At 39.9% G+C, this 17,350-nt stretch overlaps 2 protein-coding genes across 7 annotated transcripts in view; one reads left to right on the forward strand and one right to left on the reverse strand.

Annotated features, from left to right (window-relative positions):
- Positions 1–2,486: 2,486 nt before the first annotated feature.
- ERLEC1 (endoplasmic reticulum lectin 1) lies at positions 2,487–15,867 on the reverse strand. Of its 5 annotated transcripts, XM_035565425.2 has the most exons (14): positions 15,724–15,867; positions 15,363–15,467; positions 14,697–14,777; positions 13,769–13,846; positions 13,562–13,625; positions 11,585–11,625; positions 8,939–9,162; positions 6,387–6,516; positions 5,795–5,956; positions 4,646–4,705; positions 4,223–4,347; positions 3,779–3,856; positions 3,500–3,575; positions 2,487–2,785 (listed from the first exon to the last, which is right to left on the reverse strand). In XM_035565425.2, exons 1-14 carry the CDS (start codon positions 15,862–15,864, stop codon positions 2,714–2,716), a joined length of 1,437 nt encoding a protein of 478 aa, XP_035421318.1. In that variant the 5' UTR covers positions 15,865–15,867; the 3' UTR covers positions 2,487–2,713. The 5 variants fall into 5 exon arrangements, with proteins under 5 accessions (XP_035421318.1, XP_035421319.1, XP_035421317.1 ...); XM_035565426.2 differs by lacking the exon at positions 3,779–3,856; XM_035565424.2 differs by lacking the exon at positions 3,500–3,575.
- Positions 15,842–17,350, forward strand: part of ASB3 (ankyrin repeat and SOCS box containing 3) — a 31,976-nt gene continuing 30,467 nt past the window's right edge. The window contains exon 1 of one of the 2 annotated variants that reach the window (XM_035565422.2): positions 15,842–15,980. The gene's annotated coding sequence lies outside the window, so the exon portion shown is untranslated. The remainder of the gene's footprint in view (positions 15,981–17,350) is intronic. The other variant, XM_050709428.1, reaches the window with a different exon arrangement.

Here is a 17,350-nt window from a genome sequence, read left to right on the forward strand (position 1 = left end):
ATAAAATTTGACACCATCCCCACAAATGCTGCCTGTATATATTCTGCAATGAGACACAGCCACCACGTACAGCCTGGGGCTTGAGCACTCAGAGTTTAAGAGCACGGCACAGCACTAAGATGTGTCTGTACTGGCTTTCCTAAGACAAGGTAAGTAGATATGGGGCAATTTCAACCTCAAAACAGACCTGTGCAATCCTTTATGACAAACACTTCTGCCTACTGTTGGAGCCTTATTAAGATTCAACCATCCCATTGTAAAGACAGATTAGGGAATTTAAGGCTAAATTTATTTATTTATTTATTTAACTCTGTGTTGACTTGGGGATGCGTCTTTGCTGCTGCATACCTGAGGTAGTGTTACGCATGGCAGTCCAGAAATGGGGCTAAGGCTGCTAAGGGGTAACACCTGCAGAAGGAAGAGCTTCTAATCTGAAGCTGGATAGGTAGGGAAGTGGGGAGCCTTTCCTAAAGTCAGTATCGCTGTAGCTGCACCTACTACCCCAGCAGTTTAAAGATAGTTTGGTTGTAGCTACTCAATCTGCAGTTACACCCTCAGCATCCATGCAGATAGAGTGAGGGAAGGTGCTGCAGGAGCCTGCAGCTCTTTCCTAGCTGACGAACCATGTTCTTGACCAACCTTTACGGGTTACTAGCAGATACAAGCAACTTGTTGCACAGTGTGGTGAAAGCTTTTGGTGCAGCTTTGTAACATCCATTGCTACCTGCTTAATGAGATGGGCCCAAATGATTATTAAGGCAAGTAAAAATACTTAAAGGAAACTAAGTTAAATATCTAAAGTTAGAACACTTCCTTTTATCTTCTCTTTTCTAAAAGCTGCTAGCTTGATACAAGATTAAAATTTAAGGAAGCTTTTCCTCACTTATTTAATGGTTCCCAAGGTTAGGGAAAAATGATGATAAAAAAATATCTGGGTGGAAGACTCTCTTCCATCACAGTGACAAGCCATGAGAAATAAGAAGATGATCAGGAAGAAAGACTTTGAATTTAAATGCCATATTATCCTGCTGATGCTTTGTTCTGTTCTACTACGTAAGAGAGAGTAAAATTAGTTTTTACATTGCAACAGTCTAGCAGCTTTACTTGATATCCTGGGTAGTTCTGAACTAGTAATATGCCAAATGGTTGGTGGATTTCCGTTTGACATCAGTCATAAAACTCCTGCACCTTGCACAACAACTCTAGAAAAGAGGAAACCCATAGCTGGCTTACAAACGAGTAATACTGATCAAGACGCTGAAAATGCACAATTGCTACACACTGAAATCTTGCCAAGCTTTTGCCCATTCCAGCACATACATCATTACACACCTTGCAAAATGCTTCCAAGCTCATTATGGTGGAACTTAACTCAAGAGAAAGTATCTGAAAGCATTGAGTTAGATCTTACCCAGTTGCAAAGTGCTCTTGCTGCTCTTGCTAGCAGTTTTAATGCAGGACTGTGGGTAAAGGACACACAAGTCATTTTGTGTGTTTAGTATGAAGAGGGTTGGTCTGTGATCACACAAAACAAATGACTGAGGTAGCACCTAGTAAAAGCACTAAAGGAACTTTCTGTCAGCCCTACAGTGTTCTCCCTAGGAAGGCACTCCTTGAAAGTATGTTGGGTGTTGGCTCCAAACTTGTGATTCTCATTTTTTTTTCTTACCTATTTAAAAACAACTGTTTTAGAAGTATAATGGAAATCTTCAGATACTGCTGAGTAATATTTCAATTATCTAGTCCCCCGACTTCTAGGAAGATCTATTGCCTGCAGACTAAAACTCCATGCAACTATATCAAAAAATCTTACTTGCAAGGTAGGCATGTTACCAGGAAATGGACCTCCATGCCAATGTTTTCCATTATGAGGGCAGGTGGATGTACTGAGTTGTCACCAAAAAGAAAAAAACAACTCAGACACACATGAAACACAGCTGAATACAGACAAGTGGGAGTCAGGGGGCCTAGCTAGTATTGACAACTCTGCCCCACAAGAAAGATGTTGATTGTTAATTGCTAGTATTAAACTCTAGCTTCCTCAACCAAAACAGCAACTCTGACTCATGTCAGGAGGAATGTTCAGCAAAATATATTGCAATGAACCTTATGGAGTTAGTACCTATTTAAAAACAAAACAAAAAACACCAAACAGGTCTTGGCGAGCAGCCCAGGCTGAGAGAAGTAACAGCTGAATGGGTACAAGGTAAGTTAAGAAAAGATTGTGATATTAATACAGTTCCAGGCAGTCAAACTGAGGCAATATTTGTGTTTGGACAAACTAAGTAATTGCATTAGAACAATTACTTTTGTTCTAGTGGCTGCTGAAGGCTCCTGAGCAAGAAGTATTGGTTTCCCTTTTCCCTTCTGTTGGCAGTTGAACTCCTCACATGAAGCTGGACCTCACCTATTTTGCCTTTTTAAAGTTGATAATTTCTACCTCAATGATCGTTGCAGAATACCTCATACACAAGTCAGACAGGAAATGCAAGACAAGATTTTAATCGTTAAAAGTTTATCGATAACCTCTTATATACACATAGTTATACACAAAGTGGTTCATGAGTCCCTCATCTTAGAGAATTCTGCTGGTGAGGTTGGTTGGCTGAAAACTTGTCTCTGTCTTGGTCATCTCACAGACATGATGTTAATGTGGAAAAAGCCAGTTGGGTTGTTGATGGGTATGGCTTTCTTCATGGACTTATATTGTTCTTTAGCTGGGCACTGAAAGGAGCCCATGTTCATCAGCTGTATCCAAAATTTTACAGATGACTGGAGACTCCACCTTGAACACAGAGATCAAAATATTAACAACTACAAAATCATTAATAAACTCTTACAGGAGACTGCAGCAGAGATCACAAGATTAATTACAACAGCGTGCAAGAGGCTTGAGCATCACTTTGTAAAACTTGGTAAATGCTTTTTACTTTTGTGTATGATATCTGTAGTATATTAACAATGTAATTACTAATAATAAATCCTCATTTCCCTAGGCAAATGCAATTGAACAGAAAGCAATACTTGTTCAGCAGTTATGTATTTGGGCTAAGGTACGTTACAAGAATCTTTCTTTTGTGAAGAGTCAGTGGAAGGAAGGGACTGTTTTAAACTTGAGGAAATGGATGGGAGATGTCATAGGTCTAAGGTGCACAGAGCTGACTAGATGGAGCAGCAGCTCGCTAAGGTTAGCAAGAACACTTAAATGATGTTAGCATTCTTCAGTGCATTTAAAAATCCTGCTGTGGCTTTCTCTGTGGTCTCTGTGTTCCCCTGTCTGGGGCAGACTTGCATTGCTAGCCCTGGCTGAGATGGTAAGTGTAAAACCTTTCACTTCAGTAGAAAAATCTCTTTATCAAATTAAAAACATTCCTTTTACTCTATGACTAATGCAAGCGACCACACTACACACACTTTCCATAAAGTGGAACGTGGACTTTGAGACATCCTCTACAAAGTGACACCTGATCTTAGGAAATTCAAGTATGTGTTTACATACCCCAAGGATGTATTGGCAAGAATGAGGCTCTAACATATATATGGTTACAGCATGAGGTGAATCAGACTCTTTACATCTGAAAACAGAAATTTTGCAGTGTTTAGCATGTAGTAAGCACAAAAATGAAATCTGTATTTCCTTACTATCTATCTAATTTTTACTAAGCCCAGCTAATGGACATAGCTTTCTGAGCTTTATGAAAGACAGAGAGAGGCTTTCCCCTCTGGTTTAGGGAGCAGAAACACGATACATCAGTTTACTAAAAAAAAGTTAACTTACTTCAATTTCACAGTCACCTGCCTTGGCTTCTCGGTTAAGTCACAAACATCTCCATTTCCATAGAAATGAGACACCATCCTGCCCAGAAGTTTGGAATGAAGAAGTTTGGAAATAGTGAACAGAATTCTTAAGCACAGAGCTAACTTGTGTAATAGCGTATCTTGTCATTCTAAAATATTTAACTCCAATACACAAAACAAACAAGGAAAATGCTGTATATCAGTTATTACATAAACAAATAATTGTTTACTAATGAAAGTCTTTTCCTCTGCATCATACCCAAAATCTTGCATGTTGACTGGGGGAAAAATCTATACAACCTTCTCGTAACAGTTTATTATGTAACTGAATATTCATGCATGACAGAACTGGGCCCTGGCACTTGTTTTTCTCTATCACAAGTATGAGACTAACTCAGGAACTCATAACCAGAGTTCACCATACCTAACTGTCTGTGTACCATCTTCTCTAAGATAGTAGGTTCTTGCAGCATTCTTTTTGGACCATTCAATGTGTTCCTCCTTGTTCCAGGTACCCACAACCACAGAAGTCTTGCCACTTTCCTTGTCCTAAAAAAAGGAAAGGCTGAGCTGATAATTTTGTTTTAATGACAGAAGAACATTTCCTCAAAAACCCACAGATGTTCAGCTTTGATTATCCCTGTGCTCTATCTGATGTGGTACCTACATTCCTCTGTGTAAACTCTTGAGCAGCACACTGAGGATTTATTTTCTGAAACGCATCTTCTTAAGCCCAAGATGTAGATTAGCCAAGAAAAGGATGCTGCTTTTTTCAAACCAAAAACAGATTCTCCCCACCACCAGCCACAGTCAGCATTTGGCAGAACATAAAACTATTTAAATGTACCTCATGATACTGATGAACATATTTGCCATAGCAGAATTCATACTTCCACCAACCGACACCCTAGGGAGAGGTAGAATCTCAGCATTAAAATGAAACAAAACCCCAAAAACAACCACTCCCATTTCCCTCCTGACCCTAAATCACTGATTATTTTAGCTGTAAAACTCCAACTTTTATTCAGATATGCTGATTTGTGATTTGCTTTGAGAGAGAATCTCTTATTAGACTAATTGGCATAGGCAAGGGATGGAATAGATGAGTCTAAGCAAAGAGGACCTCATTCTTATGTCGACTCGTAGAAGAGCCATATAAGGACTAAGTTCTTTAAACTACTTGTACCTCCTCTATTCATCTTTTTAAGAAATATTTTACTCTTTTAAAGACAGTGAAAACTTCAGATGCCTCTTCGCTGCTGGCTCGTCTTTCAGTAAGGTATATCTTTTTTTTTTCCTTTCTCACTAACAAAATTAACACTGAACAATTCTCATGATCTACTTTCATTTTTCACTGTCCAACTAAGTTTATTTTCAACAGAAAAATTAAAGATACCTTTCTAGCATAGACCTAGGTATATAAGCCTTCCCTCTGTCAACGAAAGGCAATTATTATGTGCATAAGAATGCTGTTAAAACATTAACTTGACATGGCTTGTGTAATAAATGCACCAGTGTTTTACTCATATAATAGAAGCGTACTATTGCTTCAACTTTGCATTTTGCCCAGCACGGCCAAGGAAAAAAGTTATTTAATGAGGATCTATTTAAATATTTGAAAGTCAGGGGAAATATCATTCATGAACATTAAGCTCCAACTCTCTACCCTCCAGACCCGAATTAAAATTATAGATTTATGCCCAAACTAATATGCCTATGGAAGCATATAAAGAGTATCGAAGGCAAAGACTGGGCAAGAGTAGGTCTTGAATGCAGATCAAAAGAATATTTTCAGTTAAGGTTGAACTAGTTACTAGTAATTCATTTCTTTAAAGGAAAATACCTCTTTTGTTATCAGGAAACAAAGTAGTCCCCCTTCTGGCTGAAATACTAACTTCAACTATCAGCATTCATGGGGAAAATGAAAAACCCACCACCATATTGCACCTGCAATTAAGGAATTGCTATTTGATTGTATGCAGCCTTAATTTCTTACCCCATGGAAACAGTAAGAACCACTAAGAAACTCCTTTATAAGTTGGTCATCAGTCAATTTGGAGATGTGGGTTGTTCCCACAGTTAATAGTTGATGGCTGCCGACAGCAACAGGCTTATGAATGGAAGAAAATTTATCTTCTTTTGTTGAATGCATTTCTTCCTGAAATTAAAGTATACAAAAATATATTAATTAGACTTCATATGCCCCTTTCAAAATCTTATAAACTATAGGAAGTTACTTAATACTAAGTGAGGCAGGCTGTGCAAAGAAGTATGAAAGCATGCTGTCACCACTTTCACTGTGCCTTAGACACAGCTAAACAAAAGACCGAGTCAGAAACTTAGCAACTTTCCAAACTGTAGGCTAAGAAGGCTACAGAAGTTTCCTAGTGGTAGCCCAAATATAGTTGATACGTTTTCTTTCCAAACAAAGTAAGTTACATGAAATTTCAAAAAACTTAAAGACCATTTGAAAGACTGACGTGGTCTTACAAAGTTGAGTAAACGAACTTACTCCACTGAACTGCAAGTTATGTGTACTATAACAAGGAAAACAAGTACTTTTCTATTTCAAATTAAAGAAATTCTACCTCCTTAACCCTTCTGAAAGGCATCTTCATCATTTCTTGCTGTTTTTCCAGCTGTTCCAGATTATGAGGTTTAAGTGGGGATCCTGGCAAGGACTGGCAAAAAATGTCATTCACAGGAGAAGCCCTGAACCTGTGCAAACAAGTTATGGATATATAACTTATAATGCTTTAAAGACAAGACATACTTTTTGATTGCTAAAAATTTCTGACTGAGTTTAGCTTGAGCTATTTTTTTCTTGCAATAGCACCATCTCATTCAAAGCTACAATGTCCATGCAGCCGATGTAAATGAGTGTAGCCCAGTGGAGACTCACTACCACCACTGCCAGACAACTGGCAGCACAATCTAATCACTCTTCTTCAACAGGAAAAAAAAGAGTTATTAAAAAGCAAACTGCATTGCACATGTACCGTGAATGTAATGTCAAGACTCCAACAAGCCCTCTCAGAAGTTAAAAAACTTCAGTGATTAAAACTGATAGATGCAGTTCCTGTATAATTAAAATAACACATTCCTGTACTGTGACGTGTATGGCTTTTCCCACTCCACATATATCATTATTCCTCTATCACTCTCTTCATTAGCTATGTCTGCAAAAAGCGGCTCATCTCAGGAAAGAAAAATCAGCTGGAGGAGAGTAACATGCCTTTCTCCTTGTTTTACGCAAATGAAGGCCTCATTAAAACACCAAATAAACCTTAACAGATTATTAAGGCAAACATCAAAATGAAAATCATACTGACAAATGATGTATTTGTACAGTTTTTGTTTCTCATCTCATTGAAAAGGTGCTCTTTAGAGGAAACTTATTTACAAAACAAACATGCAGGCACTGCTTCAGAAGCAAGGTGGCATTCTGTGATGTCCTCCTTTGAAAAGTCTGTAAGATACAGCAGTAGCTCTATGACAATTGCCCCTGTAGTTGAAAGAATCTAAACGTGTTTCCTAAATAGTTACTACACTCCAGATTAAATAAGTACTGTATCAAAGAAGCCTGTTTTCATCTGAATTTTATTTAAAAAGCGTAACACTGACTGTTACAGTAGTCTTACTACTACTCAATCTTCCCTCCTGATCCAAATTTCCACAATTTAAAAGAAAAAAAAAATCAAACTGTAACCAAATAAGAATGCCAACTAGAACTAATGGATGTGCTTTTGCTAAGTTAATGCAACTGCGTTATTGGGTAAGCGTAGTAAAGGGATGGTGTCTGAAGTACTGCTAAGTGCTGTTTCGGGGAACACAACAGGAAAAGTGCACTTAAAATGAAGTTGGTTTTTCTGTTCTTACCTCTGCTGACACTGAGCAGCGTTTCAAGCTGACCATCTCTACCCACCTTTATTTACTAAGATGTAAGTCTGAGAATAAAAATCTTGTATGTTTAAGTATTTCTTGCCAGTGGCCAGAAAGTCTTCCATGCTTTCAGTTTGGGAGGGAATAGTGGCTCAAGACTTCATTCTTATCACATGAAAAAAAACAATTTGCCTTGCACTTTCTATTCTGCTGATACAGAGGCTTATAAGACACGTAACACGTAGCATACAAACAACAGATGAGCACAATAGATAATACTGTGTTATCTGTTGCGCTTAACAGATCCATCCACATGATAAAATTGCTAGTTGGGACGAAATATATAAGAGCATCACTTATTTACCCTAAATGGGAAGCATGTATAAAATGCACTGTCAAGGATTTTATCCTTTAGACTTTGTTGCCTATTTCAGAACAGCAATTAAATACTTGCTTGTTCTGATGTCTGTGTGTATGGGAAATAGAACTCCTGTCAATTATTTTCCCCTTTCATTTTTACGTCATGTACTTAGCAATTCTGCTTACAACCTTTGAAAGGTCAAAGCTATTAAAACTACAGATATCCTCTAGATGCATGTTACAATTCAGAGACGGGAGAAAAAAAAGAATCCTAAAATTGATTTTTGGACAAATAAACCTGTAACTGTGAACTCTTCAGATGAAAATGACATACAGCTAGTGGTAAGGCAATAAACCAAGGCAAGGACATATAGGAGCTTCTTAAGTTTTGAGTACAGCTAAGATAAATGTTAGTAAGGTTATGGCTGAAAACCATACTTCTGTTTTTTGAAATTAAGTAGAGTAGTTGAAGTCTATGCACACATACATGGTGCGTGCAATTTGCAGTATCTAAATACTATAAAGATGATCCCCAAAGACTTTGAAATCATAAACTAAGAGACGAGACTGAGTGTTCTTAGTCTGCCCGCAGCCTTCAGGCCCTGGTTTGCATTCCTCTGGAACAACAGAGCCAGAAGCTTACCTGTTGAAAATAAAATACTTCCCATCTGCTTCTCATACAGGATCAACCAGGAGAGACTTACAAAATGCAAATACTGTGCAACTTAAGATGAAAACTCTTAAGACTATGCAAAACTGCACTTGCCAAAATAAGTACATATGAGTATCACAGTTCTGTACCAGAAACCACAGCTGAATATAAGACTTATATAAGCACATGCACAGAAGCTGATGAAAATTTGGAGTGATAATGTTAGCCAAAATTTGGGTACCATACCTATATTTAGGATGGTTGCATAACAGAGGTGTCAATATAACCACTTCATATTCACAAGTCGTAACTTCTGCTACTGAAAGAATCTCATGTTTAGCTTCTGGATGACAGATGTACATCACTGTACTTGATCTGGGTAGGTTTTGTCTCAAGCTACAAGGTGTGCCGTTTCCCATTTCCACAGGATAGTATGGGGTCATCTGCCCTTCTATATTTTTTGTAGGTATCTAGGTGAAAGAAAGTAAAAGTTAAGGATCACAGTAAAACTCCTTTGACTCTTCTGAAACAGAAAACACTGTAACATTGTGCAGAGCCAGCACTACTGGATTGAAACCAGCCCCCATGTACTGACTCATTGTTGCTGCAACATCCAAACACATTCTGGTTTATTACCTCCAGCTCAGCACTGCACAGATGCACCAAGCCATGTGAGGTCTGACTAGAAACACGACTGCAAAAGCAGCTGGTTTCTCTGCACAGGTTGCTTGATGGTGCAGTTCTAAGAAAGCTCGCCAGCTGGGTGCAATGTTTTGAAAGAACACCAAGCCAGCTGTGTTCACCCTGTAATCTAGGAGCCAAGGAGCTGTGAGTAGCTCTGCCAGGCTCAGCTCAGGTCTGGCCAGGCATGTTACCTTCAGTTCAGTGTCAGGCCATGAAGAATCCCCAATGGCCCCTTGCAAAGTCATCCAGGCATCTGCCCTTATCATACCCAGCCCAGGTGTCTCCTTGTACAGAGTATCTCATACCATCTGGTATCGTAGCTAACAGAAAGTTAACAATATATACTACGTAAATCATGCTTTATAAAATTTGAAATGGCGGTGTAAAATACATTACTTCAAAATGCATTTTGAAGTAAAGGTAGTTTACAAAGCCCAAATAAAAACTTTAAATCTACTTTCCTTCATTTTCTACACCCTAGGTAAATTCTCTTCAGACTTGTTCCTTCATGTTTTGTCCAACTTCCCCTTCAGGAAACTAATTCCCCAAACTGCTAGGAAGTCCCTCTTTGGCTCCTATCTTCAAAGTAGCTAACATTCCTGGGTACCAAAAGGTCTGTTTGTGCAAAAGCCATGTTGGAACCCACAATCGAGACCACTTTTGATCTGTTGTTGCTTGAGCTAGTAAAGGTTTTCAGTGCACAACAAATCAGGCTCGGTGCTAAAAGGTGGTGGTGCCTTCTATGCTTGGGCCAAAACCCAGGGGAGCTGGGACCCTCCTACATCTCACCTACTGCAGAGTTCTCAAACCAAGCTACCCTGTCACAGGCCATGGACTTTTTTTTTTCCTGACAACTGTTCCATCATGAATGAAGTGATGAGACATTTGTGAGTTACAGGAATGAACGTGGCAGTAGCTTAATTGCTCAGGCACTCCTTAGCTTCCAGTCACATATCCACTCTATACCCAAATATTCGGTGGTCAAAGGTGGTAAGCAAAGATATATTCCATTGGCTCACAAAAGTGGTACCAGTATCTTTCCTTCCTATCTTCCTGAATAAAAGAACTGACTTTTCCTTAAATATTGAAAAATTATACCTAGGCATTTCATTGCTTACTCAAGAAACCTAAATGGAGAGAGCTCCTGTTTGTACACAAATCCTATTGAGAGGTCTGTCAGTTAAGATAAATCTCTAGACTCAGCAGGTTTTTGGTTACTTTAAGCAGCACCCACCCAGCTGTGTTATGTATCCTTTCCCTTTCCTGACTACAGATTCCAATCAAGTTGCAAACTTAAGTTATTTGTGGACTGAAATCAAGTCAGTGTACATACATCATAAATACTGGTAAGTCTGCAAAAAATGTTTCGCAACTTCTGAAGTAATGAATAAAAATTCTTCAATTTCCAAGAACCACAGCCATCAGAACAGACACATTCTGACTTGAGTCTGCTTTCCCAACTACCTGCAAAATGCTGATCAGGCATGCATATTTTCTGAGATCCACTGCAAGAGAGATATCACTCTCTGCTATGTAAATCGGTATTACAAAGAACATGCAGATGAAAGTTTGACTTCAGAATTAAAATAAAGGTAACTGGAAATAAGATAGGTGCATGTTTATCTGCAGGTCAGATTTGCTATTGCTAATCCCAAACACCAGCGTGCTTCAGGTATTTACACTGTTTTGCTACCAAGTCAGTAACTCACAATTGCGTTTTGGGACCTTAATAATAGAAAAGTTCTCTAATGGAAAACAGAAGCACAGAGTTTTACAGGATGGGTCATCAAGTCAGGTGAGAAATCTACGGATTTGGTGCTGTACAGTTCTGTTAGGCATTTCTAACCCAAAATTGATGAAAGGGAATAGGGATTTCTGATGCAGCTAGAAAAATAACTGTTACTAGACCTTAATGTGACTTTGTGGATATGTGTATTGTTTTCATAGAGAAAGAATACATAGTTCATATCTCATATAAGTTTAAGATTGGCATAACTTTAATTTAAATAAACAGGAGGGTAAGAAATTTACTAACTAGACTAAGCAAACTTTTAGCAGTGTAACTAATAATCTAAAGTGAAAAGAGTGCAGCTCGGGAACAGAGTTTCATTTTTTGATATTCATTTTGTTAGGGAACTTATAATCTCATCATATATAAATTGCCTCCACTATCGATGGCAAAAGTTAAAATAGATGTTTTTCACTTGCCTCTTTTGCACTCTCTTTTGGATTTTCCTTCTCTTCTTGATCTAGGGAATAATTAAGAATGAGGTAAGCATAAAGTCTGTGAGCTCGAAATAAAGTGAAATTATACAGAGAAGTTTGTTTTGTGTATTTGCTTGTACTTTGTGTATAAGCTGTCAAGAGTCAATTTTAACAACTTGCAGGTGCAAAAGAGGAAAGAAAGGAAATAAACAGTGATCTAGGGTCCAGAGCAAACAGAATAAAATATGAGTAAGCATCATCTTAACACAATTTTGAGTTTATGTGACAGGCCAAATCCAGCTTTAGCACCACAGGAATACCATGGAGGCCAGAATAACATGCCACTGCTGCCGTTCTTCAAGGTATAGCTGACTATTCTCTTCAAAGTGAGTGAATTACAGACTGAGACAGTACACAGCAACTACTTCAGCCTACCCACCAGCCAGCCTCAGAGGGTGCACTAGGTATAGGATGAAGCTAGGCCAGACTGCACACTATGCTCATGATCATGAGGATAAGCATAGTAACAGAGTAAGGGTTACAAGTCGTCACAGGTTATAGCTGTCTTTAGTTCTGAACTGTTTCAGGAGATGGTCTGGACTCCATTCAGAATTAGATGAGCAAAACGCAACTCTGCTTTGCTGTCACCCATTCAGCTATTCCAAGTTTACTGTGTCACACTTGTGGATTTAGCTCACAATGGTTTGAAACACCTTCTATTTCCATCTATTTTATTTTTTAAGAGAAGTAGTGTGAATTGCTGTATAGGAAGCATAGAATAAAATCTGCCACTTAGGCGAAGAGTACAGAGAGTGAACATACTAGAAGACTGGTAACTTGACAAATTATCAAGACAACTTAAAGTATCATCACGTGTAACTTCTCAGAATAATAGCCCACAACAGAATTCATAAACATCACATACAGCAGCTTTTAGGGAGAATTAGGCATCTCTGCACAGGATTAATGACAACACAAGCAAACACCCCAACTTACTAATAAGAGGAGCCAAATAATGCAGTTTCTGAGTCAAGTTTCTTTTTAGGACTAGGATACCTAACTGAAGGTTGCAAACAGGAATTCAAAGAAATAGGGTTAATAGCTCTAAATCCCCTTCAAGATCAAGGCACTCAAGTGAATCACATTTAGGAGGAAAAATGGTGGTGCCTTTTATGTACTAGCCTAGAATTAAAAAAAAAAAAAAAAAAAGGTAAATTATTGTTTTCTACTGTTTCCATCAGCTCTGATGAATGAACACTTAGTCTGTGGATTTTGAGAATTCTCTGAACCAATATACTGCCTACATAAGGGAACCAGATATCAACAGGTGTGAACACAGAACTTCCAGTATCTACCAAAATTTATCTGCAAAAATGCAAGTATTCAGAAGATTATTCTAAACTACAGTTTGAGTTTGGGGCTCAGCTACCTAATTTCCACTGAAGTCCCACTTTTTGCACTTCAGTATTTCTGAAGGTCTGTGCCAGAAACCCTAAAAAAACATTCTGCAACAATTCCAAGGATCAAATCTACCTGCAAAGGCTATAAATGTGTGGGTTTGCATACCACATTCTACTACAAAATAGCAGAGCCCAAGATGTGCTACACACTTTGGCTGCTGTTTCCATCTTGAAAGACACTTCTCCCCACCGAAAAAGAAAGTGGCAATAGATTACATTATCAAACAGACTCATCTGGCATATATTTCTTCAATATTGCTACTATGCATTTTTTTTCCCCGATCCTAATTAATTATTGCAAATTAATCTAATTAACTAAACATCACAGCGAAACTCACAGGATGAATAAATGCAAAGTGCTTGCTGAAAGAAATTACTTAAAAACTACAATTTGTAAAACAGCAACGTACAGAGTTGTACTGTTCTATTGGGAATTGGTTTTCTACAGCATATTTCTTCGAAGAGTAATGGTTAAAACCAAAAGAACTCATTAGCATTAGCAAAATAATCTAAGACAAACCTGGTTCTGATAATGGGTTCTTCATCATCATATTCCCAAGATAGTATTCTTGGATGTTTATTTTCTACAATCAAGAGAGGTTAAAAAAAATCTGTTACTATTTTCCATACTTTTTCAAGCATACAGGTTCTCAACTCTTCTGGAGGAGTTATACACACACCTGCCACTGAAAATGCAGCTGAGACTTCCAAATTGCAAGAAACCTACCTGTCCTGTCTCTTTCTCCTCATGATATTGACGGATGTGTTTTCCATGGCAGACCTCGTAAGTCCAGTAAGATTCAATCTTAAAAATAATAACAATTTTCTGTTTAGATAAATTACCCCCGAAAACATTTCCCCCCTAATTTTTGGCTTTTACAGCAATAAAACGCAGCCAAAGCAGGTGGATAAAAGCACCTTCAAAAACAATAGCACAGTGAATGGTCTCACTGTTCCCTAAGCATTTTGATGAGGTTCCAAATAAACACAACAGGCGAACTTTCTTAACTTTTACACAGATAAATCAAAAAGATATATAGACTGAATTTGGTCTAAAACCACTGGGACTAAGCTGAACTGACTCAGCACTGACTGTTTTTGGCAACTGCTGTAGATATGGGCTGTTTATCAATGGGGCTTGACCCACTCTCTCTTCCTCAAGGACTTGCATAAGACCTTGTGTAGGTACAGCATTTGGTCATTTTTGCTCTCTCGGTTTCTCAGTACCAGCCTGTTTGCTATTTGGTTTGTTCTTGTAAGGCACGAGCCTGTGAATTGTGATGACAGCTGATGAAAAATGGAAAAACTTTCAGAGTATCTAGAAGTATGTTTGTTTTGGTGTTCTAACAATTTATGAGAAATGCTGCTTGTTAGACTGCCACGTATTACAGCTTGACTCTTGGAAGTAAGCATTTAAAATCCACATTTTTAAATTGGTATTATAACAACCCCATTTATTTGTATACTGAGATCTTCTACTACATGGAATTTCACCAGTAATATAGGTTAAATCAAAGTTACAGAAAACTTATTTTGGTCTGAATTAGTACATAAAGTTTGAGATATATTATCTAGGTTATTATGCTAAATCTTAAAATGGACTGAATGAAAATCTTTTGATTAGCATGCAAATTACCAACGCAGAAGTGACATACTCTATATGAACAGCTACTTTGCTTAAAAAGAGGTTCCAACAATTCTCCTGGAGCAGGACCTTTGTAGTCCTTTTCTTCTTCCTACAAAGGAAGGATATTTCATTACATTAAAATTGGAAGAAGTTTGGTTAGTTAATATTCATGTATTAGTTTTTCAAAAAAAGTTTTACTGCAAAATTAAAAGATACAAGAGCTCATTAGTTCTTGCCCTGAAGGAGCTGTGTTGTGATCAGAGAAGGTAATTTAGTTAAACAAGAAGGGACAAGTAGAAGTCACAAAACAGTCAAAGCAGAAGAGTTCTGTGGTTTTAAAAAATATGCACGTTGCAAAAGAGTAGCAGCTCCCAGCTTGCTCTGTCAAGAATGGCAGCTTGGGTTATGAATAGGAAAACAGTATCAACAATCCATTTGTGGAAGTTTACTTCTTCATATCTCTTACTCCATAAATGTGCATGCTATTGAAGAGGTAAAGTTATGCTATTAAAGAGGTAAATGCATGCTATTAAAGAGGTAAAGACCCTAAAGGTCTGTCACCTGAGGTGAAGTACTTGCTATTCTCCATCACATAAGGATGAGGGCTATGTCAAAACGTAAACAGTTAACTTGGAAGATGCTGCCACGACTTGCCTGCAGTTTATGATTACAAACAAGACATGGCTGAACGTACCTCATTGCCACTCGCTATCAGTGGAAGTATGCATTTGTATTTCTCTTTATCCACGGTGGTCATAATGATGTAGTTATCCTCTTTGTACAGGACGCCAGTTGTAGGCTTAAAAAAAAAACCAAAAACACACACAAATAACCCATGAACCAATCAGGGTTTTAAAGTGCTACCAGTCAGAAACATTCCTAAATTCGTGAGCAGTACAGCTGACCAGGGGAGGGTGTCCCGGGACACCCCCGGGAGGCTGCGGCAGCAGAGGACGGGCTAGGAGCGCTCAGGGGGCCGCAGCTCGCCGGCCTCTGCTGGCCCCTCACCCTCCCCGGCCCGTCCAGCCCCTCTCAGCCCCCCGGCGCGCACCCACCAGGCTGAACTCGGTGCCGGGCCAGTTCACCCTGAAGGGCACGTCGTCGCTGAGGTGCGGGAGGGTGCGGCCGCCCGCCGCCACCGCTGCCACCGCCGCCAGGAGGCCGCAGAGCAGCGCCCGGGGCCGGCAGCCCCTCATGGCCGCCCGGCGGCTCGGGGGGACCACGGGCAGCCACAGGCCCCCGCCGCCACGTCTGCTTCCGCCGGCTGCGGGGCGGGGCGGCCCCGCCGCATCAACATCCGGGGCGGCCGGCGGTAAGTGCGCGGCGGGCCGGGGCCAGACGGGTCAGGGGCTGGGCGGTTCGCGGCGGTCCGCCGCCGCCGCCACCCCGCGGGGCTCCGGGGCCGGGGCCTCAAGGGGCGGCTCGCAGCCCCTCCGCGCGCGCGCGGGTTTGGGTGTGTTTCACGTTTATATATGTGTGTGTGTATATGTATGTGTGTATAAAGTCGCCCTTTCCGTGCCTCTCCCGACAGAGAGGTGCAGGAAGCAAGGTGTGGCAGCAGGCTCCGTGGCTGACTCACCCCACTGCGGTGTGGGGCTGTTCGGTGCTGTGGTGAAACCCTGACTTCTGAGACCTCGTGCTGTTGTGCGTTGGTACTTAGTCGGCTGCAAAAACCTGGTATTTCAGAGGGTGCTGTGATTAATTGGGGAATATCTTACTGCGGGCTGTTAAGAAGGCGTGTCTTCTTGTAGCCGTCCTTCCTGAGCACCAGGCGCTTTGCTGGCACGAGCTCCTGCCTCCAGCTAGGCCTAAAAAGGGCCCTGTCCTGTCTGTTGTGACAGCAAAACCAGCACCTGCTGTATAAGCTTGCTGTCACAGGCAGAGCAAGCCCAGAAGCTTAATATTTGAGAGGATTTTGTACGGGATTATAATTGAGTCAGGAATGGCTGCAACTTCTCGTTTAAGATTTTCATCTCCATTGCGTGGATGTGGACATGATACACTTTATTTTCCACCTCACCGTTACTAGTACTAGACAAATACCTGATAGTTTCACCCAAACACCCGATTCTACTATGGTAGAAATTTACTCAAGTGTTGATCCATATACCAGAAGGTGTAAAAGCCTCTGGCACGGCAGCATGCTCGACAGGACCCTCCTGGCTATCCAGCACAGCGTGACAAAGCTTTTACATGGAGCAATGCGTGTGCATTTCCAGAGCGGCATCACTGATGTTCACCCTGTGTTACAAAGTGTACAGTGGGAATGCTGATGTACCCTTTTCTACTGGCTCCACTGTGTTAGGTTTTCCTGTTTTTTCCCCAGATTTTTAGAGTAATGCCAGGACGACTTCTATGGTGTAGAGTAGACCTGGAAGGCACAAAGAAATAAGGAACACAACTTTGTGTTCAAGTAAATACAATGAAGCACTTCCTTTTATCTTCAATTAAGAACAAACTGTAAGTTGAGAAATGGCTGGACTGAAATGGAGACTTGAGGAAGGAGAAAGGTGGGGCAATATACTGTCTGCTTTGCAATCGATAAGGGGATGTAGTATGAGGATAATGGGAATGTTTTGGCAGCGTATAGCAATTCTTAATAAACTCAGACTAGCAGAATGGGGGCTGAAATCTTTAATGAGAGAAGTAAACTAGTATGTGGCTGGTGCTAGGAGTATGAAG

Source organism: Cygnus atratus, chromosome 3 (assembly GCF_013377495.2).
Source record: "Cygnus atratus isolate AKBS03 ecotype Queensland, Australia chromosome 3, CAtr_DNAZoo_HiC_assembly, whole genome shotgun sequence".
In the NCBI taxonomy this organism is placed as follows: Eukaryota; Metazoa; Chordata; class Aves; order Anseriformes; family Anatidae; genus Cygnus; species Cygnus atratus.